This window comes from the organism of the source record quoted next, unplaced genomic scaffold, assembly GCF_019419815.1.
Source record: "Pyrus x bretschneideri cultivar Hongxiangsu unplaced genomic scaffold, Pyrus_bretschneideri_v1 Contig25, whole genome shotgun sequence".
Taxonomy (NCBI): Eukaryota; Viridiplantae; Streptophyta; class Magnoliopsida; order Rosales; family Rosaceae; genus Pyrus; species Pyrus x bretschneideri.
Genome location: NW_025999557.1, coordinates 2182277 through 2208517, shown reverse-complemented (window position 1 = coordinate 2208517; position 26241 = coordinate 2182277). Strand labels below are relative to the sequence as shown.

Genomic DNA, 26241 nt, shown 5'->3' with positions numbered 1-26241 from the left:
TGGTACAATTAGCTAGTGTTAATAATACTTTATTTTTTTTTTCTAAATTTTTATTATTGTGCTTCCATCATCAAAGCAATGATTATCGACTTTATTAGCGTAATTAGTACTATGGTTTAAACCCTGGTGACTAAGGAGTAACACTAGTTAGCTTGGGGTTTAGTTTAATTAGCATGAAGTAACCAATTTAGGAAGCCACAAACTGAATGATGAAAATGTACCATTAATGAAGCATGAAATCCTTGGAATTTTGCAATAATATTAGCTTAAGCTTTGGTCAAGGTGAGTTCATTTAACTTGTGAACAAGTTCTAGAATTTCATGGACTTCATCAGTTCAATTTCTTGACAATAGGGCTTGTGTGTGTATTTATTTTTGTAATGACTCCAAATTTAACTCTTCTATGCATTGGTAAGTCCTCCAAATGCTACAGAAACAAAAACTCGATGACTGAGATTGAACTCAGTCCTATCTGGGTCTCCTAGCTAGTTTGATCAACAGTTCCATTTTTGACTTCTTTTGGGGGAAGGGCATATAACAATCGGCATTTAAGATGAGCAGGTTGACCCCCAAACCATTATATAGTATAATATAGCATCTAATAATTATCATTACCCAACTTGGTTTAACTATTCTAAATGTTCAACTCAACCATAATATATACCTTATCTCATTATTTGAACCGCTGATGTTTTAGGTCATACTAAAATATCTTTCCTACAAAAGTTTACTTAAGTCAATCGTCTAATTATCTAAGTGCATCCTAGTAAAATAAGAACAAACTTTGTGTTGTTGATAACTAATGAAATGTTCATAATAATAATAATAGTTAAATAGTTAAATGATTTTCGATTTTAATGAATTTTTACAAGAATGATATATAAATGAGAACTTAAAAAATAAATTGATTGTGAGATTACTATAATAAAAATACCGTCACCACTCACCACTACCAATAATATTGCTTAGTGATGAATATACTAAATAATATCTGAATAATGAGCTAGTGTCAATAATGTTTTTGTTATTTCCTTTATCCTTCCTGATCTGTCAGCTTTTATCAGAAACTGGTATGGGGCCAAATGTTCCACATCCCAAACCTTGAACATTTGTTTTTTAAATCTAGTAACCTTTCAAATTCCCCTTGAGTTTCTCACCAATTATGGGTTTAATTTTCTGTGAAACCTAACTGAAAGACAAGGCCCAAGGGACATAACGTCTGCTCAGCAGGTGTGTTCTCCAAGATTAATTCCCTATATTTTAAGGATTTGGCTTAATTGGTTCTATGATCTTTGAACTCATTCACGACTTACATTTCAAGGATCTATTTGATTTTAGTTTTCGTTTGTGCTTGTGAGTATTGCCAAACTTCAGTCCTTATATGAGAACTTTTTATTCCTTATTCTTATCCTAAAGTGGACACACACACACACACACACATAACTTTTGGACTTCGAAAGCAAATTAAACAGCCTCGCAATCTCACAATGGTGCAAACGTTTCATATGTACATAGGTTTTATAAGTTGAAGAAGATTGGACTAAATTAAGCAGAAGGGCTACGTCTTGTACCTAGCTTTATATTTAAGGTTAAAACTTGGTCCTTGAGCGTGAGGCTAATATTCTGGATTTTAGTCTTTAGCCACATTTTACAGAAAGTCAGTTATAAACTTCTTATTTAAGTGTGATCGTGTAAATACCAAATTAGATTTTATTCTAGTTATTCTTTGGAGGAAAATGATTTCTTCTCTCCCTAATAAAGGCACCGCGTAAGAGGAATAACACATCTTCTACACAACCCTACAAACACATCTCTCTCTATATTTTCTCTGTGCTGCCGGCCTCCTCTCATTGTCTGTTGAATATAGGCCACAACACGTTATCAACACGCTCCTACCGCTGGGCTTAGGAATCTGACATAGGCGTTTTCTGCATAAACTAGTTCACCAATATCATCAAGCAATCAAGTTTTTTTCAAAACAACTGTTTTTATCTCGATATTTTTTGCAATCCTGATAGCATGAACATTCACCATAATGTATGACCCAACTTTACGTTTTTCTAATTTTAGATTCTACATAAATTGAGTATGCATTATATCCATAATTGTTGAATTATGTGAATTGATATTTTCATGAATTGAATCCTATATATGTTCGTTCATTAAATTATTTAATTAAATATGCATTGAATTAATTGAAAAAAAACGAAATTTTTTAGGGTTCTTCGAACCCATGACCCTAGCCAACACCGGAGCCAGAAGCTCTATGCCTTTGGAACCCAAACCCACGACGTCGTTTCGACATTGTCCACCTGCCAAACTCCAACACCCTTCACGGCGTCCCACGCATGGCCTGCAGCCATGCCCTGCCATCCACGACGACCTGCAGTCGTCACCGACTTTGATTTTGGCCTAGATTTGTATGAATCTCCATGGATTTGAAAACCCCATATTCGAATCCTAGGGTTTTTGGTTTATGGACGTCAAGATTTCCCTTTTTTCCCCATCTCACCATCGAATTCCATGTCAAACCCTTGACTCGCACCAAGTTCTTTTGATCATAACACGACCACCTGAAGCGATGAATCCGGCCTTCGTCCTTGATGACCACACCTAGGGTTGGTTTGGTATGGGATCCCACACAAAAAATGGTAATCCCAAACCGAAAATTTTCAGGACGAGATTTTGAAAACCAAAATCGAACCGAAAATTCGGCATTCCGGAAAATTATTCAGGATTTCGGTACATTTAGGTATTTCCTAAATCCCTTCCATGGATTTTCGTTTTGAAACCTTTGATTGTTGTATCACCTCTCTATGCTTGACTGAAAGTCCCAATTTCACAGAGAGAGTTCGAGGAGGAGGCGAAGGAGCTCGGGTCTACTAGCTTCAAGAAGGAAATAAACGAATTATAGAAGAACCATATGATTAAAAACCGCAAATTTCAAACGAAATGTAACACGAAATTGAAAACCCTTAAATCCAAAACCCTAGAATTCAAATGCCCAAATTAAAAATGAATTAAAACAACAAACGGACTTTACCACATCAAGATTACCTGATGAAGACAAGAAGATTACCTTAATGAAGAGAGAAGTAAAATGAAGTAGAGGTGGCTGTATTGATTATCGAATGTAGAGGAAAGAGTAGAGGCCAAGCGAGAAAGAGAAAGAGAGAGAGAAAGAGAGTTAAAGAGTGAAGGTGGGTTTGGGGGGAGAGCTACGATTAATTCTCAACCAATCCAATGGCTTATAATATCTAAAACTATATATATATATTTTAACTTCGGTTCGGTTTGGGATTACCAATCATATTGTGAGACCGATTCCTGTATTGAATAGTTCGGGATTGGTACCAAAATTTTCGAGATTTTCGGTTTGAGATTTTTTAGTTCGGTTTTGGGATTTTTTCGGTACGGTTTGGGATTTTCAGTATTTTTTTTCCACCCTTAACCACACCCAGAGATGTTGGGGTGTTCTTTTGGCTCAAGTCCAACTGGGCTGGCCTTCTCAGCTTGCAATGGAACTTTGTTCAGACTGGGCTCGCCTGATGCGGCCCAAGTTCATGGCTCGACCCCAATTTTGACACCAGCCCATAGGGTTATAGTGTCCCTACGCCCACGATGCATTGGATCCCAGCTGCGTGTTGGTGTATTCGTGTTCCGCATGCCTATAGGTGCATGGACACTATAGCCCTATGGGTCTTATAAGTTTTCACCCACACATTAATCTTTGGCCCAAAGTCCAAATAATTAATTCAATTATTATAAAAGACCTTGAAGATTTATTTGCTTTTTTTTTTTGTTGCATATTTTTGTATATATATTTATGTTTGTCTGCAAGAACATATGAACCTGAAGTTCATAATTATTTTGAAACCTGAAGTTTCTAGAAACATGCCTTGTTTGAAAACCTAAAGTCTTCCTTATAAACATCACCCATGAAAACGCGAAGCTTTTTCATGTAAATTTAAACCAATACATGTCTATTAGAACCTGAATGTTCTACTTCTATGTGAATGGATTGATTTTTTTTTTCTCCATTACACTAACTACACCTTGTCCATTTATTTTGTTATATGAACATGTCAAATTTGAACAAACTTGACTTCAGCGCTTTAGAGGTCTCTGGAAGGAACTACCTCAAGTAGGTCCAAGATGTGAAACTTCACCTCACTGCAAAGAATTTGCGTCCTGTCATTGAAGATAAGATGGACAACCCAGTTGGCAAAGCTGAAAAAGCTAATGCCATGATCTTCATCCGAAGACACATTCATGATGCACTGCAAACTGAGTACCTTGCTGATGAGGATCCAAGAGCACTATGGGTCGCTTTGGTTGATCGTTTTGATCACCAAAAGGACATTTTCTTACTTGAAGCAAGACATGACTGGCAACATTTGCATTTCCAAGACGTTAAGTCTGTGAATGAATATAATTCTAAAGCTTGTTGAATCTGATCACTTCTCAAGCTCTGTAACGAGACCTTGACCGAAAAGGATCTCCTGGAGAAGACCTATTTGACCTTCTTTACTACTAATATTGTCATACAACAATAGTATAGGGTTCATAATTTCACTAAGTTTTCAAATTTGATCTCTGTTTTACTTCTAGCTGAAAAGCAAAATCAGCTGTTAATGAAAAATCATTAAGCTCGACCTACTAGGGTACCTGCTATGCCTGAAGCACATTATAGCACAAAATAACACCCAAAACAACAACATAGGCCAGAAACCACCCCGCCAAGGTCAACAGAGCCAAGGCCTATCTAAGGAGGAAACCGAGGCCAGAAGTGCCCTAACCTCACTCCCAAGGCCCTAAACTTCAAGAATAAGGGCAAAGCACCTGAAACCATGAATATGGACATGTGCCATCGCTGTGGTTTAAATGACCATTGGTCTCGTGTTTGCCGTGCTCCCCAAAATGTTGTAGTTGAATATCATTCTCGTCGTAAGAAGTGTGAATCAAACTTTATGCAAGTGGATGACTAGGAAAGTACCAAGATGGAGGTTTCTAACCTTCAGGAGGATACCACCCTTATGGAAGATCAGAATCTTAGACATGAACTATTTCTAATTAAATTTTACAATAATGGGGCCGAATTCGACATAGTGGCCGAACCCCCCCCTTTTTTTTGGGTTTAATTTTGCACAATTTTCCTTTATGTTTGGATTATTTGTTTTTTGATATTAAGTTTTATTAATTACCACCGTTGAGTAATTAAATTATTTTGAATGGATATTTGTTTTTAGAACTTTTATGCATGTGACTGATTCAAATTAATTTTTATTTCTAGGTATGACTAGTGATAAAGTTAGTTTGGTTGATAATGCAACCACGCATACCATTTTGCATGGACGCATCTATTTCACTAACTTCTTACCTAAGAATGCACCTTTGAAAACCTTCTCAGGTTCATCCAACCTAATTGAAGGATACAGAAAGTCCGGTATAATTTTGTCCCATGGCACTATTTTGACCATTCAAGAGGTACTTAATTCTCCACATTTAGGAAGATCGTTATTGAGCATTAATGATATTCGAGACAATACAATAATTACCATGCTGAAACCTATGTATAAAATGGAGTTGAATTTATGTGCATAACTTCCTATGAATATGGCCAAAAGCGTATTCTAGAGAAGATGGAGCGTATCCCAAGTGGTATGTATATTACGACTATACGCCCTATAGAAAGCCACTATGAGGCTGGCCTTACCTTTGGGACCGTTCACGAAATTACACTTGGGCATGATCGTTTAGGACACCCTGGACGAATAGCGATGCACCGTATCCTCAAATCTTCACACGTGGATCCACTAACCCGAAGTTTAGGTTCAATTCAAGGAATTGCACGTCAAACCTGCTATATGGGAAAACTTATTATTAAGCCTTCTTATAACAAGATTCACTCAAATCCTTATATTTTTCTACAAAGGATTCAGGGGGACATTTGTGGATCGATTCAACCTCCCTGCGAACCATTTAGATATTTTATGGTATTGGTTGATGCTTCCACACATTGGTCACACATGTGCTTGTTGTCCCTAAGAAATGTTGCATTCTCCACATTGGTGGCTCAGATTAACAAGCTCAGGGCTCACCACTCTGATTATCTAATCAAATTTATTTGATTGGCTAATGCTGGAGAATTTAATCTAAAACTTTTGATGACTATTGTATGTTTGTTAGGGTTGAAGTTGAACATCGAATACCCTATGTTTATACCCATAACGGTCTGGCAGAAGCATTCATCAAACACTTACAAATGATTGCTCAATCGTTGGTCATACGTACCAAGCTCCCGATCACTGCTTGGGACCATGCAATAATGCATGCATCCATGTTGGTCTGCCAGAGGCTTATTGCAATCCAACAATATAGCGCCATTCAATTGGTTTTCAGATAGGAACCCGACATATTGCATCTATGCGTTTTTGGTTGTGCAGTCTATGTGCCGATTTCGCCGCCCTTACGTACAAAAATGGGGCTTCAGCAAAAAATTGGAATCTATGTCGGAGATGATTCTCCTTCAATTATTTGTTGTTTTAGAACATTTGACTGACGATCTGTTTATTGCTCGTTTTTCATTGTCACTTCTATGAGACAATCTTCTCGTCGTTAGGGGGAGATGAGAATGTCAACATTCCTAATGAACAACATGAATTATCATGGACGACTCCCACTTTGTCTCATTTAGATTCCCGCCCCGCTCAGTCTGAGACTAAAGTGCAACACATATTAGATCTTTAGAGTGTAGCTCAGAGCATGGTAGATGCTTTCACTAATCTAACGTGAGTGACAAGATCACATATTCCAATTGCGAATGTGCCTGCAAAGATGGATGTACCAAAAGTATGACAGACTTCCCTCCTGGAGGCCTGGGATGCCACTTTGGCCAATCCACGTACATTAGCGGCTAGCCAATCATTTGCCTCTATACAAAAGCATGGTTGACCTCTTGGTTCAAAGGTTTCACACTTCCAGAAGAGGAAGCCTATGGCACATGCCCCTAAAGAGCCTACCATAAATCCGACTATCGTTTACTCATTCTATCCAACCTATGAGGAAATTCTAGATTACGGAAGCGTCCTTGAAGAGACGAATCCACCTCTTGAGAATCATGATATTTTGGTCTATTATGCTAGCTTGGATGATGTTTGGTGTAGAAATGAGATGATCGTCGACAATGTATTAGCATATGTAGTAGCTATTGAAATCATGTTGAGCGATGACATTAAATCTCATTCCGTAGATGAATGTCAATGTAAAACTGATTGGTCAAACTGGAAATAAGCAATCCAAGCCGAACTCAATTCGCTTGTGATACATAAGGTGTTTGGACCTATACCTCCTACTCCTCCACAGTGAAGCTCTTTGGCTATAAGTGAGTTTTCGTTCGAAAACGTAATGAGAAGAACGAAATTGTGTGTTACAAAGCTAGTCTTGTTGTTCAAGGCTTCTCACAACACCCTGGGATTGACTATGACAAAACTTATTCACCCGTTATGGATATGATATATTACTTTTCGCTACCTTATTAGTTTGGTTGTTTTCGAAAAACTGAGTATGCAGCTGATGAACGTAGTAACTGCGTATCTCTATGGAGATCTTGATACGAAAATTTATATGAAAGTTCCCAAAGGACTTACATTGACTAGATCAAATATTTCCAAACCTTGGAACACGCTCTCAATTTGGCTGAGGTGTTCATTCTACAGTTTGAAGTAATCGGGAAGAATGTGGTATAATTGTCTGAGTGTGTATTTAACTAGTTAAGGATATGTGAACAACGAACTATGCCTTTATGTGTTCATTAAGAAGTCATATTCCAGTTTTGCGATAGTTACAATTTATGTCGACGACATAAATCTCATCGGAACTCCTGAAGAGCTCGAGAGAACTGTTGCGCACTTGAAGTCGGGATTTGAGATGAAAGATCTGGGAAAGACTCGATACTGTCTTGGTCTCGAGACAGAGCACCGCTCAGTTGGAATCTTAGTATATCAATCGAACTACACCCAGAAAGTGTTGCGCCTTTTTAACGAAGATAAAGCGAAACCTGTGAGTATTCCTATGGTCATTCGATCGCTAAATGCAAAATAAGATCCCTTCCGTCTGAAGAAGGATGATGAAGAGATTTTGGAGCCTGAAGTTCTTTATCTAAGTGTGATAGGCGCTTTATTGTACTTAGCTCAATGCACTCGACCTGACATCTCCTTTGCTATTAATCTTTTGGCAAGATATAGTAATACACTAACATGCAGATACTTGATTGGTGTTAAAGACATTTTCTGTTACCTTAAGGGTAATACGGATCTGGGCTTGTTCTATCCCATCCTAAAATTACCAAAGTTCACATGAATCAGATTGAAATCCGAAGTTCTGAAAGGAAAAAAAAAATGTTTAGCTAACTAGAAATATACACTGCTGGTGTGGAAGCTAGACTTGTAATCAGGAGAGGCTAAAATGTCTCTGTGAGTCTTCTCGGCCCCTGAAAGTGGTACATAACTGTGGCGACGCAGAATACTTATCTAATCCACACTCAAGAGGGAGTGGTATAAACTTCTTATTTAAGTCTGATTGTGTAAATCCTATATTAGATTGGATTCTAGTTATTCCACCATATTAGGACTTGTATTCCTTAGAGGAGAACACATCATCTACACAACCCTACAAACACATCTCTTTCTCTGTATATATATTTTCTTTGTGCCGCCGGCCCCTTCTCCCTGTCAGTTAAATATAGGCCACAACAATTACCTAGTTTTTAGTAATTTTTAAAACAGGGTGTTGATAAAAAAAAAAAATCTTTTAAAACAACCAATTTAACTTAAAAAAAAAAAAAAAAAAAAAGGGGACTTTCCCTTTTTGAAATCGAATTGTTACTGATTTCAACTATTTCTCAAGGTTATCTAAGTTCTGAAAAGGTGCCTACTCCTTAATATCCTCCATAAATATTTAAATTATAGTCCAGACAAACAACTTAACTTTTGTCAAATAAATTTCACTGTTGCATATTGTGTTGGAGACACTGTTCTAAAAATCGGCCTAAACAACCGTCCAAGCAATTTATGGTAGAGGACCAATATGATTTTATCCAAAATGTAGAGAAAAATTGGATGGGAGTTAGGCGGTTGCTTAGGCGAGCTAATCGGTTTATGATTTGGGATTCCATGGTTTTTTAATTTTTTTTTAATTAAGTTAAAGGGTTTTCTGGGTAGCCTACCCAAAAGAACTCATATTATTTCTCTAGCCAATTCGTGTTTCTCTTCTTCTTGTCTTTTTCGCACAAATGTATTCTCTCATCTTTTTCTCTCTCACCGACTTTGACTCTGCATGTGTCATCTCTCACAACTGCCATCACCTAGACTTGCGCTTGCCATCACCTAATATCATTCTGCAGCCTGCTCAAACTTTACAAGTAAGTTTTCAATTTTTTTGTTCTTTTTAGATTTTAATCTTTAACTCTCTTCATACTGCAATTGAATAGCGTTGAATTCTAGATGCACGACCCATTTACATATATTGATTTATTGATTCATTGATTAATTTTTTAAGAAAGAGGATGTCAATTTAGATTTTGAATTATTGGATTTTCAAATTTGATTTTGGGTTTTAGGTTTTTATTGTTTTTTACTAAGTAGGCACCGACTTATGTGTTATATAATAAAATTAAATAAATCTGCCTTGTTCGCCTAGATCCCCACCTAACTACTAGGCCCAGCTCCCCGTTCGAAACTAGCGCCTTTTAGAACCTTGACTGGAGATGAGCATTGTTCACCAGAGATCAAGGACCCGATGATGGTTTCTTGATTTATAGACAGTTGAATCCTGATAGATAGATATTTAATATGCAAGCCTCTGACTACCCAACAAGTAGGTCTATTTCGATTTGACTTTTCTTTTTTGTTCATGTGATCTTACTATTATAATGTACTACATTTTCTTATAGTAAAATCTAAACTACATATTAATAAAACTTTCTTTGTTAACAGAAAAGGTTAAAAAAACAGTTTTATCTTCTATCACAACAAAAAGTTAGAACAGTAACGTAATTTTACAAAATAAAATTTTTCTATTTTTTGTTTAAGCCTCACGCTGCTGGTGATTTTATAATATCTAATTTAAACAAAAAAAAAAAAAAAAAACCCTCTCTTCCTCTCTTTCAATTTAAAAAACAAAAGTAAAAATTTTCGCAAACTTTGTGTGTGGGCATATACTAGTGTTATATCTTTATACATTTTGTTAAACTGTTCGGTTTCTGTTGACATTAGTTTATTGTCTATTGAATTTTTATTTGTCTGGAAAAGTATGCATAAACCTCTTAAAACGGTTTAATATTTTGAATTTCAAACCAATGGATAGGTTAGAACCAAATTTCCGCACGGGCTAAGCGATCCTCGAAAAACTGCAAAGATTAACAAACAACAATAAAGAACCTTGACAGCATTGTGGTACCGGCCAAGAACTCTATGAACCTAGACAACATTATGGTATCGGCCAGGAACTCTCTAAAACCAATCCCGATTAGATGTGAATTCCCAAGATACCCTCTTAATTGGGATGCAATTAGGAGTCGATTACTTAAGGGACAAGTATTTCGTTTTGGACGGAGCAGACCCCGCTTACCTTTCTGGTGTCTATTGAAGTGACATGCTCTGCCCAGGTCGTGAGGATGGATCCAGACTAAGTTGCATACCCAGACCTTAGAAATTAATCAGGTCATTCCGACCCCTGTACCCCTGGTGATCCAAAAATCATGATCCCACATGATACTCCAGCGGCAATTAATTTTAAGCTTCAAGTAAACATGGAGCACCAAGAGCTGATGCATGTATGTATAGAAGTATTACAAGGCTAGATATTAATCATGCAGTAAGTGTTGAGAAATCTACGAATCAAAAATCCCTGATTGTTGTATATTTACTTAGTTAGGAAGTCAACTCATTCTTTCATGGAGTTAATCATGTATAATCTCTGTATATGTTTTACTTCTCCGTTCATATCAATAATATACAGAAAATTACAAACCTTTGGTTCTTATGATGGTATCAGAGTCCCTTCGTGGTGGCTCCTGATTTTCCTTTTTGTGTTCATGTGCTTTTGAAGCTTTCAAGAGCAAGACATTTTTTTTCCCTTGCCTTGAATCACAATTTAATCATGGGAATAAGAGAAAATTCAAACATCAACTCCAATTCTATCTCCAATCAGCAGACGCATCTTTTCAAATTGCTTGCTGGGCTCACGCCATAACAACTCCAACAACTTATAACAGCTATATCCATGGTAAAATTACAAAACTTAGAAAATTGCAATGCATTTGCAAATACGGCAGGTCGGGTTTTTTTGTGAGTTTCCATCAATTAATTCTGTATCTTCTAATACATGGATTTTGGATAATGGAGTGACATATCACATTGCATCCGACTCTGCTCTTTTCACTCGAACACATAGTTCTTCCATGCCTTTAGTTAATTTACCCACAAGTTCATCTGCTGCTATTTCTTCAATTGGCTCAATACTTTTTGACAAGAATATCACTTTGAACAATGTTCTTTGTGTTCCCTCATTCCGTCTTAATTTGATGTCTGCCAGCAAAGTCACTAAATCCTCAAATTGTTGTGTCATTCTTTTTCCTGACTTTTGTGTTTTACATGACTTGGCTACGGGGATGATAATTGGCTTGGGTAAGCGGCGAGGAGGTCTTTGTTACATGTCACCACTAAATACAGCCCCCACAACCCCCTTTTCATGTCATGTTTCCCACACATCTAGTACATGGTATCGACGCCTTGGTCATCCTTCACCGGATCAACTCAAATTACTTTCCAATTTGCTTCCTTCGGGTACTGTTTCTATTGAACATAATTGTGATGTTTGTCCCATGGCTAAACAGGCAAGATTACCTTTTTCATTAAGTTCCATCTCTTCTAAAGTGCCCTTTGCTTTATTACATTGTGATATTTGAGGTCCTTACAAACTTAAATCTACTTCTGGGGCACGTTACTTTCTTACCACTGTTGATGATTACACCAGGTGCACTTGGATAGTTTTGATGACTCATAAGTACAAAACACAATCCCTTATGAAATCCTTTGTCACATTTGTTTGTAGTCAATTTAGTACCATCATCAAAGCAATAAGGTTTGATAATGGAGCCAAATTTTTCTCATTTCGATATTTTTTTCCTTGATAGTGGGTTGAACTTCAACGTTCATGTGTTTACATTCCACAACAAAATGGAGTAGTTGAATGCAAGCATTGCCACATTCTCATTGTGGCTCGTGCTTTCCTCTTCCAAGCCAATTTATCTTATCAATAGGCTACCCACTCCATTACTATCCAAATAAGTCACCCTATGAGAGGTAATACAATCGAACCCCCAAGCTCGATCATCTCAGGGTATTTAGGTGCCTTTGTTATCCTACTGTTGTTCATCCATTACAAAAATTCGATTCACGTACCCGTTGTATTTTTGTTGGCTATCCAACAGGTCAAAAGGTATATAAGCTTTATGATTTGAGGACAACACAATTTCTTGTCAGTAGAGATCTGAAATTCCATGAAAATATTTTTTCCTATGCATCTTTAACTCCAGAAGACCATCATCAAGACTCACAAATTGTTGTACCCATAGTTCACCCTTATTCTCCTAGTCAATATGTGGGCTCCACCACCCCACCTATTATTTCCTCTCCATCCGCCCATCCACCACCACCTACATCTCAAGAGTCAGATGCCACCACCCCACCCATTATTTCCTCACCTTCTACCTATCCACCACCACCTACATCTCATGACTCAGAGGCCACCACCCTACACATTATTTTCTCACCTTCCGCTCATACACCAACACCTCTATCTTATGATTTAGTGGCTACCACCCATATGGACTCCACCCACTCTTCCACCACTTCTCCTCCGTCTTTCCATGAATCAACCATTCATAACTTTCCACATGACAATTCAACCGATCCCAGTCCATCATCTCCTCTTTTGCCTGCTCCTACCAGACACTCTACTCGAACCCACAAACCGCCATCGTGGCATAAAGATTACCATATGTCAAACACAACTTTTACCCAATTAGTGCTGTTGTCCCACTCTACTCCAACTTCTGTTAAAGGTACGAAATATCCATTATCAAGTTTTGTTTCATATTCAAGACTATCTATGCAACATCATGTTTTTTTAGCTATTGTCTCAGGCCACAAAGAACCCACATCTTATTCACAAGCTGCTACATACCACAATTGGCAGCAAGCCATGACTGCCAAACTCAATGCTTTGCAACAGAATAATACATGGACGTTGGTTCCTCTACATGCGGGGTATAAACCCATTGGATGCAAATGGGTTTATCGCATTAAATATCAGTCTGATGGGACAATTGATTGCTATAAAGCTCGTGTTGTGGCAAAGGGCTACACCCAAGTTGAAGGCGTTGATTACATTGAGATGTTTTCGCCAACTACCAAACTCACCATTCTTCGTTGTATTCTCAGTCGCTGGTTCTCGCAATTGGAATATTCATCAGCTCGATGTTCAAAACGCCTTTCTCCATGGCGACTTGCACGAGGAGGTGTGCATGGACCTTTTTCCCGAACTTTGCCGACAGAATGAGCACTTGGTGTGTCCGCTCAACAAGTCTTTGTATGGTCTCAAACAAGCCTCTTGTAACTGGTTTTCCAAGTTTTCTAGTGTTATTCAACAAGCTGGATTTCAACAGTCCAAGGCTGATTATTCATTATTTACAAAAACCTGCGGTAGTTCTTTCACTGTGGTTCTCATATATGTTGACGATATCCTTCTCACAGGAAACAATCTTCATGAGATGGAACACTTGAAGTCCGTTCTCCTTAAAAAATTTCGCATCAAAGACCTTGAAAACTTGAAGTATTTTTTGGGATTGGAATTCTCATGTTCTAAAAAGGGTATATTTGTATCTCAACGCAAATATTCCTTGGATATCTTACAAGATGTAGGACTTTTAGGTGCAAAGCCGGAAACTTTTCCAATGGAGCAGCACTTAAAGCTTACCCCTGATGACGGTGAATTACTTCATGATCCAACCCAGTATAGAAGAATGGTGGGTCGATTAATCTACTTGACAATTACTAGACCAGACATAGTTTATTCAGTTCAAACCTTAAGTCAATATATGCATCAGCATCAGAAGCCTCACCTATAAGCAGCTTTGCGGGTTTCGTGATACATTAAAGGAAGTCCAGGTCAGGGATTGTTATTTCTGGCTACTAATGACCTTTCTTTAAAAGCCTACTGTGACTTAGATATTGGGTAGGGTGTAAGGCAACAAGGAAATCAGTCACATGATTATGTCTGTTTATGGGTGATGCCCTCATTTCCTGGAAGTCGATGAAACCATGAAATGTTTCTCATTCCTTTGCCGGAGCAGAATACCGGGCAATACCGGGCAATGGCAACCACATGTTTAGAGCTAACTTGGTTGCAATATATACTTCGTGATTTGAATGTTTTACAAGATAAACCAATTGCCCTTTATTGTGACAACAGAGCTGCTATCCACATTGCAGTTTTCCATGAGCGCACAAAGCATATTGAAATTGATTGCCACATTGTTCGAGATAAGCAACAAGCTGGATTAATTTCTCCCTCCTATGTTCCTTCATGAATTCAATTGGCTGACATATTCACGAAGGCACTAGGAAGAGATAACTTCAATTCTCTCAAAACAAGTTGGGACTTCACAACATTCACTCTCCAACTTGAGGGTGAGTGTTGAGAAATCTACGAATGAAATTCCTGATTGTTGTATATTTACCTTATGTATATTTACTTAGTTAGGAAGTCAACTCCTTCTTTCATGAAGTTAATCATTATAATCTCTGTATATATTTTACTTCCCTGTTCATATCAATAATATAAAGAAAATTCCAAACCTTTGGTTCTTGTGAGTAAGTGTAGTATGTCGATTCATGAATCATCCAAGCAATCATCGTTTTGCTGATGTGAAATAATATTAAGATACGTGCAAGGAACCAAAGGATATATCATCATCTATACTCAAGAGAAAGAAAGCATTTTAGTTGGGTTCACGGATTGTGATTGGGATGGTGAAATTGATGGTAGAAGGATACATAATCTGGGCATGTGTTTTATCGTGGTCGTCTAAGAAGCAAAGTACATTAATGAGATTATCAACAACCAAAGCGGAGTATATTTTAGCCACAAGTGCAGCATGTGAAGCAGTTTGAATTAGAAGAATATTTCATCAAAAGCAACACACTCCAACTGATATCATAGCAGGTCAAACCACATAGAAATTTGGCATCATTTTGTCAAAAATTAATTAGTTGAATACAGCAAGATTGAATTGAACTTCTGCGGGACGGATGAACAAATTACAGAGATGTTTTCACAAAAGTACTTCCAAGAGATATGTTCTATTGTTTCAGAGATAAGCTAAATGTTGCAGGACAAATCCAGTATGAGGAAGTGTTGAGATTACTGCATTTATCTGTAGTTTATGTAGAGTCGTATCAGTCTATACAGTTTTTTTTTTTTTGTTTTTTGTTTTTTGTTTCATTTGAATAGCAACCCCTTAAAGGTAATTGACTATAATTGTCTTTACTGAACAAATAAGCATAGTAAAGCAATGTACTAGTTGTGGACATAACCACATGGGCATCATCATGTATGTAGTGGTAATCCAGAAATTGGTACTGGTAATCTAGGAATTGGTGTTCGCCACCATGGGAGCACATATGGGAAGAATGCGAAACCTTCTTGAGACTCTACATCTATCTTTGTCCACTTTTCTGTGCGAGTGTTGCATATGAACATGCCGTCAGGTCCCTTTGTGTACATGATCGATCTCCTCATTATTTGGGTCGAAACCTAGCACACCAAACTGATTGTCATCGTCCAGAACTGGAACTGTTTCTTCGTGTACTGAATATATCCTCACGTCTTTCAAACTGTACCGCTTGTTGTTAGCTGTTGCTGTCTCATCTTCGTCTCCTTCTTTTAAGTCCCAAACATATTCACATCCACCGACATAGTCGCACATCTGTAGGCACCCTCCATGCTCGCCATAGCATTCAAGTATTGGTCCTACTGGATCATATTTTCTCAAAAATTGGTCATCAAAGTGAACGAAATGAAATTCATACTGTTGTTTATTGTTGTCGTCCATCATGAATGGATCCAACCCAATGAGATTGTTCTCACAATCTTCGTCTAGGCAATCACCCATCCAGTATAGCATTCGATTGTAAGTATAACTAATCTCACAATGGCTAGAAAATATAAACACAAAGGCTTGTGGGGACGATACAATTGACTTTCTCCATTCACCAGTTTCGGAAGAGAATATCTCCAGGCTGAATTCGGAGGAAAATGTCTTCCCTGGAACAAGAATTAATCTCACAATCCTGCACCTATAGTTAGCATTGATAATGATCTCTTTTTTGTCACTGTCGTCTTCCTCATAGTAGGGAGTATCACAGATGAATCCAACTGCTACATTTTGTTTAACGCAATTAGGGGTGGGAGGAAGAGCAACCAACCCATTGCCTGGTGTATGGATTGCAGATGTAGTAATCGCGTTGATAATTCTAGCTTGCACAACACAAAACTAGGTAATTATACGTCCCTACCACAATCGGCTCTTCCTTCAAATAGTGGAAACTCATGAGCCTTTTGAACAACGGAGTCAGCGGCTTGGACAACCCCGATGATACTCTAGTAAGAAATTCATTGGCTTTCCAACTTATCAGATCCTCCAAAGCACTTAGCGAAATGAGGATTGGAGATGAGAGTACACCAACTCTTGGACACACATTTGCTTTGGAAAACAAATTTCTTACTAGGAACCCGACAAAGGATTTCAACCAATACAGCCAGAGGAAGATCATCGATACTGATAGAATGGTTCATTAATTTTGATCTTTTTAAGTGATGGATAAAATCAGGGGCGGGTGCTGCTCCATGGGACGACTGGGATATTCCACTGTAGCTTCTTTTGATTGCAGTTTTCATGGCACTCGGTTTAGACCTACAAAACCAAAACCAACTGATACGGAGGTATAAATTAGGTTACCATCTCTACTTTTTCTACTCAAAATCTTATTATTTTTCAATTTTTGATCAAGATCCTTGGTTTTAATAAACGTCATTAATTGTTTAAAAAATAAATTATTTACCTGTCAAGATAATTAAAATTTATTTCCAAATATATTCATTTAATGTTTGAAACGTTACATTTGGTATATTTATATTTATGGCTAAATTTTATCATATATTTCTATTTCTAGTTTGCCATTTTTAATTTGCAACCTTCTTTTTTAAGTTGTATCATCTTTTCTTTTAAATTTTAAATTGTATCCATATATTAATTTCTTTTTGTCCATTATTTTTTTAAACTTTTATTTGTACTCATAATTTTTTTTAACCTTTTATATGTACCCATAATTTATTTATACTGTACCTGTGGATGCAAATTTCTTCCTCTTTGATCTTGGATAAAATTGCACCTACAAAACAAATAACACATTTAGTCAAGGCCAAGAGCCTCACGCGCGCATGATTAATAGGGGGGGAGGGGCTTTGGCCGAAGAACCTCCGATGCCAAAGTTAGAATTTTGAGAGAAAAGTGTTTTGGGAATTTTTGAGTGTTTAGCAAGAGTCAAGACCTAGGTTTTTAGAGGAAATGAGGTTGAATATATAGTGCATGGCCGGCCCCCTTTGGGAGAGAAGGTGACCGGCCTCTTGGGAGTTTTTTGGGTGTAATTGGTAGTTTAATTGACAATTAATAAATTAATTAGGTAATAAATGTATTAATTGACCAATTAACATAATTTTAAATGGAATTTTTTTGGGGGGTTACCTTGTGGAGAAGATATGATGAGGATGGATGAAATAGGTTTGAAAATAAATACCTATTTGGGCATTTTTTGACTTGATTGAAGAATGATTGTCCATTGCTCGCGCGTAGGAATTCTGATGTGCTTTGAGGGTAATTTTGTCATTTTTACCTAAAAATCCACGTGTCGCCTCTTGATTATTTTTGGCTCCACAAATGCCCCCACACCTGTTGAGCTGCTTGCAGAAAATGGCAACAGGTGTAGAGATTTTCTTTCTTTAGAAAACTTAAAATTGCTTCCTTTTTTTATGTTGATTCCCTCTTTAATAGGAAATTAGATCCTTCTAGAAAAGGGAAATAAATTTCTCTCAAAGCTTATTTAAGTACACCTTAAGTGGGTTATTAAATCAACTTTGGAGAGCGATTTATTCTACCCTACAAGAGAGAAAGAGCTTAGAGGATATTTGTTCCCCCTTCTCTAGCAATCTTCTACATCTTGCCAGTGCAAAAGATCGTTTTCATTTCTTTCTTCGTCTTCTTCGCGCCGCACCGAGGTAAGAAAAATTAATTTTCCTTGTCTTCTTCTTGGATAGTGCTATCGCAGGGCAACATTCGGGATGGTGTGGCATGTCAGCTGGTAAGGGCCATGAGTTGGCTCGGCATGGGGTGAGGAGGTGTTGTGGCAGGGACCATTGCTTGAGCTACTCAGCTTGGCTAGAGCCAAGGGTAGCTTGTGTGGCTGGGGCCGTGGATTGAGGCGTTGAGGCAGTGCTAGGCGAGCCGCATGATTTATGTCCTTTGGGCTCTTGGACCTGATGGGGGCCAGGTCGGTGATTGAGAAAGATGAGAAGGTCGAAGGCCTCATGGGCTGCTGGAATGCTGGGCATGCAAGCCTCCTGCCTGTTGCTCTGGGAGAAAAAAATGAGGAAAAAGCCAGTATGGGTTGAGTTCCCCTGCTGAATACTGTGAATAACATTGGCTGCTTAGTTCTCTTTGTCACGAGAAATGTAGGTTGCTCCCGAGAGAGAAGGTAAAAAGGATCAAGGTGGATACTTTGGCTCGTCAGATCGCTGTCGTGCAGCCTACTGTGAATGAAGGTGGAAAGAAGAGATCTTCCCTGTCTGCTCAAGAGATGCTAGTTAAGAAAAAAAGCTGAAGACTTCATCCGCTGCTTGTGAAGGTCCACCTGCTGTCGAGAGGCCTGTGATTGACATGATTTCTTCCAATGGGAAGAAAAATGAGGCTGCCAGATCTGAGCCTGTGGTGTCTGCTATGTCGAGAATGGGTAATTCGATTGCTGATAACATTGCTCAGTGTAGAGGTCTTGTCATGCCCCTAGTGTCGAAGTCTGTGCCAAGACATCCGTCAGGAGTTAAGTCCGGTTCTTCTTCGGAAAAACTTGCTATTATGAAGAGCGATAAAGTGGACTTTGCTGCTAAAGTGGCGCTAAGGCCTACACCCTCTGCTGCTGAAACTGACTCGCCTATTGGGAAGAAGGAGACTGCTTGCGTGGGCAGCTGTGAAAAATCCACTAAGCCTACTTCTAGGAAGGTTACTAAAATCTGTGTGCTCTGGACACTAGATCTACTTGAAGACATGGACGTTTGTGCCAAGTTTGTTGATGGCGTTAGAAAGGTTTTTTTGCCCAAGTTCCTTTGTGAAGCATACGACCCAATATAGAAGGACTGCTCTGCTTGCTATGATGCATATATAGCAAGGCTGCCAAGGAGGTAGTGAAGACTATGGTAGCTGAAGCTTATTCCTCGGCCGAGGAGATTAAGAGGTTGGATTTTGAGCTTGTTGTTTTGAAGGGGTCTAATATTTCTGCCCTCATTTCTCTACAGCTTGAGACCACTCACCAAGAGATTGTTGACTTGAAGACTAGGCTTGACGCGATCCAAGTTAAGTATGAAAGTGCAGAGAAGGAGATTGGATGTTACATACCTCATATTCAAGATCTTGAGTTTACAGTTGCTGAGCTTCGTTTTGCTGCTTATGCAAAGGATGAAGAGTTGATTGTTGTTTATAATCAAGTGATCCACTTCAAGAGAATCGTCGATAAGCTTGGACCCCAAGTGTTGGAACTTAAGGTGTACTGAAGATCAATGAAAGTCTGAAGAAAGAAGTGGATGAGCTGCAGCGCGTTTGTGTTGGTTTGCTCGAGGAGAATGAGCAGCTAAAGGGTAAGAAGGATGAGCTCTAGGTTTTGAGACCTTCTCTATTTCTCCGGAAGACTTGCTTGCTTTTACTTTTGAGGCTTCAATTGGTGAAGTAGTTGAAGAAGTTGGTGCCTAGGCTAGGGAAACCAGGGGTGAAGCGTTGGATTATGCTACTGCTAAGAGCGTCACGGCTGCTGAAGGTGTGGTGATCGAGTAGTTGTGGGATGTCCAAGTTGCCTTTAGGATTTTCTTTGTTTTTCCTTGTAGCTCTTGTTTTCCTTGAACTTATTCGGCCTTTGCTAGTTGTTTATAAACATGTTTCCTACGTTTTTCTTCATCTTCCCTTCTTTTGTTCATGCCCTAACCTTTAAACTTTATAGACCAGTGGCAGGCATGCTACTTTTCTATAAGCAGACATGCCTACGTAGCCTATGCAGTCGTAGGTGTTGGTGTAGAACTTTGCAAAGTTGTTAGCCATAGGGTTGGCAACCGGATGCCTTACTTATAGAAGCAGATAAGTCCGCGTAACCACTAGGCTGTTAACCTTGGCTTTCTCTAATTTCGTAAGTTGTGTAGCAAGTATCACAACACTTTAGGACTTGGTGTGAGTTATTATGTGCTTGGCAGAGGTGAAGCTTATCGACTGCGTAACATGTCGGCAGTGGATAAAGCTTCGCATATGCAAGCTAGCTTGTTTAACCTTTCATAAGAATGTGCGGTTGTATAAGTCTAGCGTGGCTTTACTGTTCAAAGGGCAAGCCGTAGACAGTCTTCTGGAAACCGTAGGTTACCTTAGTGCACTCGGTAGCAACTTTAGGGTTCCAGGGCAGCCGTCTATCGGAAGTACTGCGTAATGTGCCCCTTCCGTCTCTAGGGCCCGGTTCCCCACAGATTAGGCCAAGAGACCTAAAATCCTTCAATTAGCTAAGCCTTGAAAAAGACCATTGTGGTTACTTTTAAGAATCCCGACGCAAGACATTATGCATTTAGTTATACTAGGGTAGCCAGACTCATCCATGTCTAGATATTTGGAATGTAGAGTTTATCCTCCCATTTTGGAGAGCTGACCCATGTAGGTGTTGGGGAATTGGTTTACCCTCTTGCACTAGAGAGCATAGTTGGTCCCTTAGGGGGCGCAATTCTTACGATGAGTCCCTAAGAAGGGAACAATCTTTTTTTGAAGTGTATGAATGATCGGTTGTTGTAAGCATGCAGCCGAGCCAAGTTGTGATTACTTCTGAATTCCTCATTGAAAAATGAGTGAAACAAACGAGAGCTTAACTGTAAGGTATGAACTATATAACAATTGGATAGTTTTCGGCTTGTGAGGTGGTGCTCGTCGAGCTGTTTGAGTTTTCGGGCTTTGATGTAGTGTGAGGTCACATATGGTACTTCCTCAGATTGTAGGTGCTCCACTGCTTTTCGGTATTCTTATCGTTTCATGGTGGCGAGGGTGTAATTACTCTTGCTGCCTACTCTGATGATCTTGTACGGACCTTCCTAGATGGGATTCATCTTTTTGAAGCCTTCTCTGTAGGCAGTGATGAAGGTTTTTCTTAGGATTAGATCATTAGGCTGGAATTGTCGGATCTTGGCCCTTTTGTTGTAGCTGGAGAAGAGCTGTTGTTGGTAAGTTACGATGTGGGTGATGGTTTGCTTGCGCTTCTCCTCTGCCAGATCTTAGGTTGTGGCTATCTCCTTACTGTTCTGCTCAATCCTTGGTAGTAGAGCGATGAAACTTGGCTTGATGACATTGGGATGAATGATTGCTTCTGAGAAAAATGCCAAAGAGAAAGCAGTCTCATCAATTGCTCCTTTTTTGGTGATGCGATATGCCCATAGACATCCGGGGAGTTCGTTTGGCTATTTTCCTTTCTTGTTGGTGAGGGATTTCTTGAGGCAATCGAGGATCATCTTGTTGGATGCTTCGACCCGCCTATTGCCTTGAGGATATCTCAGCGTGGACATGTGATACTTAATGCCATACTTTTGGAAGAACTTCGCCACATCTTTACCCACGAATTGTTGGCTGTTGTCGGTGACGATGGACTACGAGATGCCAAATTGGCAAATGATGTTCCTCCATATGAAATGCTCTATGTCCGTCTGAGTTGTGGTCGTCTTGGGCTCTACTTTTACCCATGTGGTGAAGTAATTGGTTGCCACAATCATCATGCATCTGCCCCCAGTAGCAAGCGGCATAAGTCCTACTAGGTCGATTACCTAGTGCATGAACGGCCAATGACTTGTATGTGGGTGTAGCTCACTGACAAGCAATGCTGGTATCAGCTTGTAGTGTTGGCAGCAGTCACACTTTTGTACTAACTCCTTAGCATCTTGGTGCATGGTAAGCCAATAGTAGCATGCGTTAAAAGCCTTATGTGCTATGGATCGACCTCCGGAGTGATTTCCACAAACGCCTTCATGGATTGAGCTTAGAACCTTTAAGTCATTGGAAGGCGTTAGACAGCAAAGATATGGTTTGTTGTAAAATCTTTGGATGAGAATGCCGTTCCACATGTAGTAACGTGCTGCCTTCTGTGGGGAATGTGTCATTGGACAAGTAGTCTACAATAAAATCTTGCTAGTTTGGAGTTGTACAAACCTATGACACCTTGGCTGCTGGCTTTGCCTCTATGTTTGGCTTGTCTAGATATTCCTTCGGGATAGAGCATTTGAGTTAGTGGTCGAAGGCAGAGCCTAGGCCGGCTAGTGCGTCCACGTGAGCGTTATATGCAGTTAAGTCTTTTGCCATTCGAAGGCCTGCTAGTATGGTCTCGTACTCTATTTCGTTGTTGGGTACTTTGAAGCCTAGAGTGATCGCTTGTTCGGGTATCGAATCATCTGGGGTGACAAGGACTACGCCTACTCTCAAACCTTTGTAGTTGGATGAGTCGTTGACATGCAAATGCCAGAAGTCTCCATTGGGTAGAGCAGGTGCATCTAGAGCGTGCTCGGATACCTTCAGGGCATCGTTGAGCCGCTCTATTACGTTGTAAATACATGGTAGGGAGTCGTGGAGCTGGGGCCATGTTACACGTAGCATGAGATACTTAACTGCCGATATTGGACCATTGTAAAGCTAAATTATGGAGCAAGGGTCGGCTAGGGCCGTGTGACGTGCAGCAAGAGGTAGTGCTTAACTGCCGATACATGTTGCTTCTATGTAAAATCTTTTGGGGTGACGAAGACAAAACTTGCTTCTGAGTGTGTCCTTCCAGTGTTCGTCTGCCCTTGGCGTCTCTTTTGGGCTGAGTTGTTGAGTTAGTCAGAAAACTTTGCATCCGTCAAGGTCTACGCCTTTATCGTCGTGCGTTTGGATTGGGCGGAGTAATGCGTCATGAGGATGACTCCGTGCGTTTGAAGGTAAAACTTGAGCTTTCGGGTTGCAACAACTACCGCCTAGCTTTTGAATTTCCGATAGCATCTAGAAGAGCTTTTGAACTGTGGAATACAGGTAGTCGTGCCCCCAACTCTTCTCGTATAATGGTAGAGCTTATTACTGCTTCAGATGTCGTCAAACATGTGAATAAGTCTTCATGTACTTCTGGTTTAGATAGTAGGGAGGTGATGTCGAGTACTTCTTCAAGTCCTTGAATGTGCATTGGCCAGCCTTGTCCTAAAGTGCATGCTTCTCTGCCAAAACAAAAGAGTCTGCTAGAGTTAGATCTTTTTTCATGATCAGTTTTTCGAATAGCGAGTGGTCTGCTGGAAGTCCTTTTTGGAAGGTTGTTCTACCTTCTCTGCTTTGAACCTCTTCACATAGTCACGAAACGACTCTTTTGGGTTCTTCTTGACATTGAACAAATAGTCGGACTTCTTTTTGATCAAGCGATATGATGAATATTCTTTGGTAAAAACTAAAGAAAGTTTGTCGAAACTTCAAATAGATTGTGGCAGCAGGGTGTAGAACCAATCTTGCTCATCGCCTTGTAAAGTGATGGCGAATATATTGCACATGAGATCGTCGTTGTTTTGATAGAGGGTCATTGCGTTTTGGTAGTGTTTTAAGTGTCTCTTTGGGTCCTCATCCTCTTTGAAAAATGTGAAATGTGGCATGCTGAACTCACGTAGAGGCTCTGCCTGCTCAATCTCGTCCATGAAGGGTGACCTGCTTATGTTGGTTATGTTCCGTTGTAGTGCCTCGTCGACAAACTTGTTGCGTTGAAAATTACGCAATCGCTTGGTCAAGAGTCTTTCTACTTCTTCCTGAATTTGCATTTGTTGGGGTAGCAGAGCTCTCGGCTGCCCCCAGCCATGACTTGCTGGTCGAGGATGCTCTTCCATGTGTTTCGCTCGTCTATGCCTCGGATGCAGTGTGTGTGGTGCGTACCTAGCAGGTGAACGAGTTCTTCGCAGGCTGCCGGTTGAGCTTGAGCAGGATTGAGTGATTGTTTCTCTCCGTCTGTTGTGCTGCCTACTCTGATGTAAGGTGAAGGATGCTCCTTGCGAGCTTAGTCGCAAATGAACACTTCGCCTAGAAGGTTACTCATGTTGACTATTGGAGTGTGACCGCAACCTTGAATGGGCCTAGTCGAGAGTGCACTCTCATCCGCGCGCTAAGACGGGAGTATACGCTATCTCAAGGGCCCAATCGGGAGTGTACACTACCTGAATGCTCAGTTCGTGGCAAGTCGAGTGCCTGCTTGTCCAGACGCTGCTGGAGAGGTTCTTTGTTTACCCTTGTCCTATTTCGGGACACCTCGTCTAGGGCACGTTGCATCTCGGTGCGCTGTAAGAACTGGTTCACCAAGGTCGTTTATTATGCAAGGGCGCTCGTCAACTTTATGACTTGTTGAGACAAGTGTTGTTCTCCATTTACGTTGGAATATCTTGGAAGGTATGTGTCTCCTTGAGCAATGGAAGTGTGGTAGACTCCGGGCGCAAGATTTGAGTTAGGAAATGTCAAATCCGCAGAAAAATGTGGTGAAAATGCTCCCAGTTCGATCGTCGGTCCGAAAATTTGGAGCCGGGACCGTTGAACTAATCTTGGATCGATTTGGGCTGCTTGGAAGGCCTCGGGAGCAAGCTGGGCCAGAGGAGCAAGTTGGGCCAGGGAAGCAGGCTACTCGGCGGGAGCAGGCTGGGCCATGAGAGCAGGCTGCTCGGCAGGAGCAGGCTAGGCCACGAGAGTGGGCTGCTCGATGTGTGGCGCACGTGGGTGCGAGGCTAGGGCTCGGTTTACCAACGTATTAGGCTCGTGTTGGGCTTGGAGTGACATGGCTTAGGCAGTGGTTTTGGTGCCGTGGGCCTTGGATGGCACGGCTCGGGCCGTGGTGGTGGTGCCATGGACCTCGCCACTGGTGGTGGCCACCACAGTGGAGCCCCCGTAGCGGTGGTGCCACTCCACCTATGATCACATTTGGCCTCGTGGATCCCCGTGGTCTCATTTCTTAAATATTGGAATTTTCAGTTGTGGAATTTTCTAAATTTCTAGCCATTGTATTTCTCTTTTACGTTTTATTAAAGAATCTTGGCAAATAAAAAATTCTAATAATAAGAACGTACGAAAAATATTCAAGAAAAATGGACAAGAAAAAAATAGAGAAAAACCTTTTATGTGAGTCTTCTATGAGTGTGTACTTCAACTCTCAATGAAAGCACCAATTTGTGTATGCAATTTTCTTCCTCCTTGATCTTAGACAAAATTGCATCTACAAAACAATAACACATTTGGTCAAGGCCAAGAGCCTCACACGCCCACGATGAATTGGGGGGGGGGGGCGCTTTAGCCGAAGAACCTCCGATGCCAAAATTAATTTTGAGAGAAAAGTGTTTTGGGAATTTTTGAGTGTTTAGCAAGAGTCAAGACCTAGGTTTTTAGAGGAAATAAGGTTGAATATATAGTGCATGGCCGGTCCCTTTGGGAGAGAAGGTGACCGGCCTCTTGGGAGTTTTTTGGGTGTAATTGGTAGTTTAATTGACAATTAATAGATTAATTAGGTAATAAATCTATTAATTGACCAATTAACATAAATTTAAATGGAATGTTTTGGGGGTTATCTTGTGGAGAAGATATGATGAGAATGGATGAAATAGGTTTGAAAATAAATACCTATTTGGGCATTTTTTACTTGATTATGATTGTCCACTGCTCACGCGTAGGAATTCCGGTGTGCCTTGAGAGTAATTTTGTCATTTTAACCCAAAAATCCATGTGTCGCCTCTTGATTATTTTTGGGTCCACAGTACCCATTTTTTCTTTACAAATATACCACTTTATTATATGCAAAATGTA

At 39.8% G+C, this 26241-nt stretch overlaps 1 protein-coding gene across 1 annotated transcript; it reads left to right on the top strand.

Annotated features, from left to right (window-relative positions):
• The first annotated feature begins 12921 nt into the window (after positions 1-12921).
• Positions 12922-13777, top strand: LOC125478444 (uncharacterized mitochondrial protein AtMg00820-like). Its single transcript, XM_048586617.1, has 2 exons — positions 12922-13125; positions 13207-13777. The coding sequence occupies exons 1-2, from the start codon at positions 13062-13064 to the stop codon at positions 13620-13622; spliced, it is 480 nt and encodes a 159-aa protein (XP_048442574.1). The 5' UTR covers positions 12922-13061; the 3' UTR covers positions 13623-13777.
• Positions 13778-26241: the final 12464 nt, after the last annotated feature.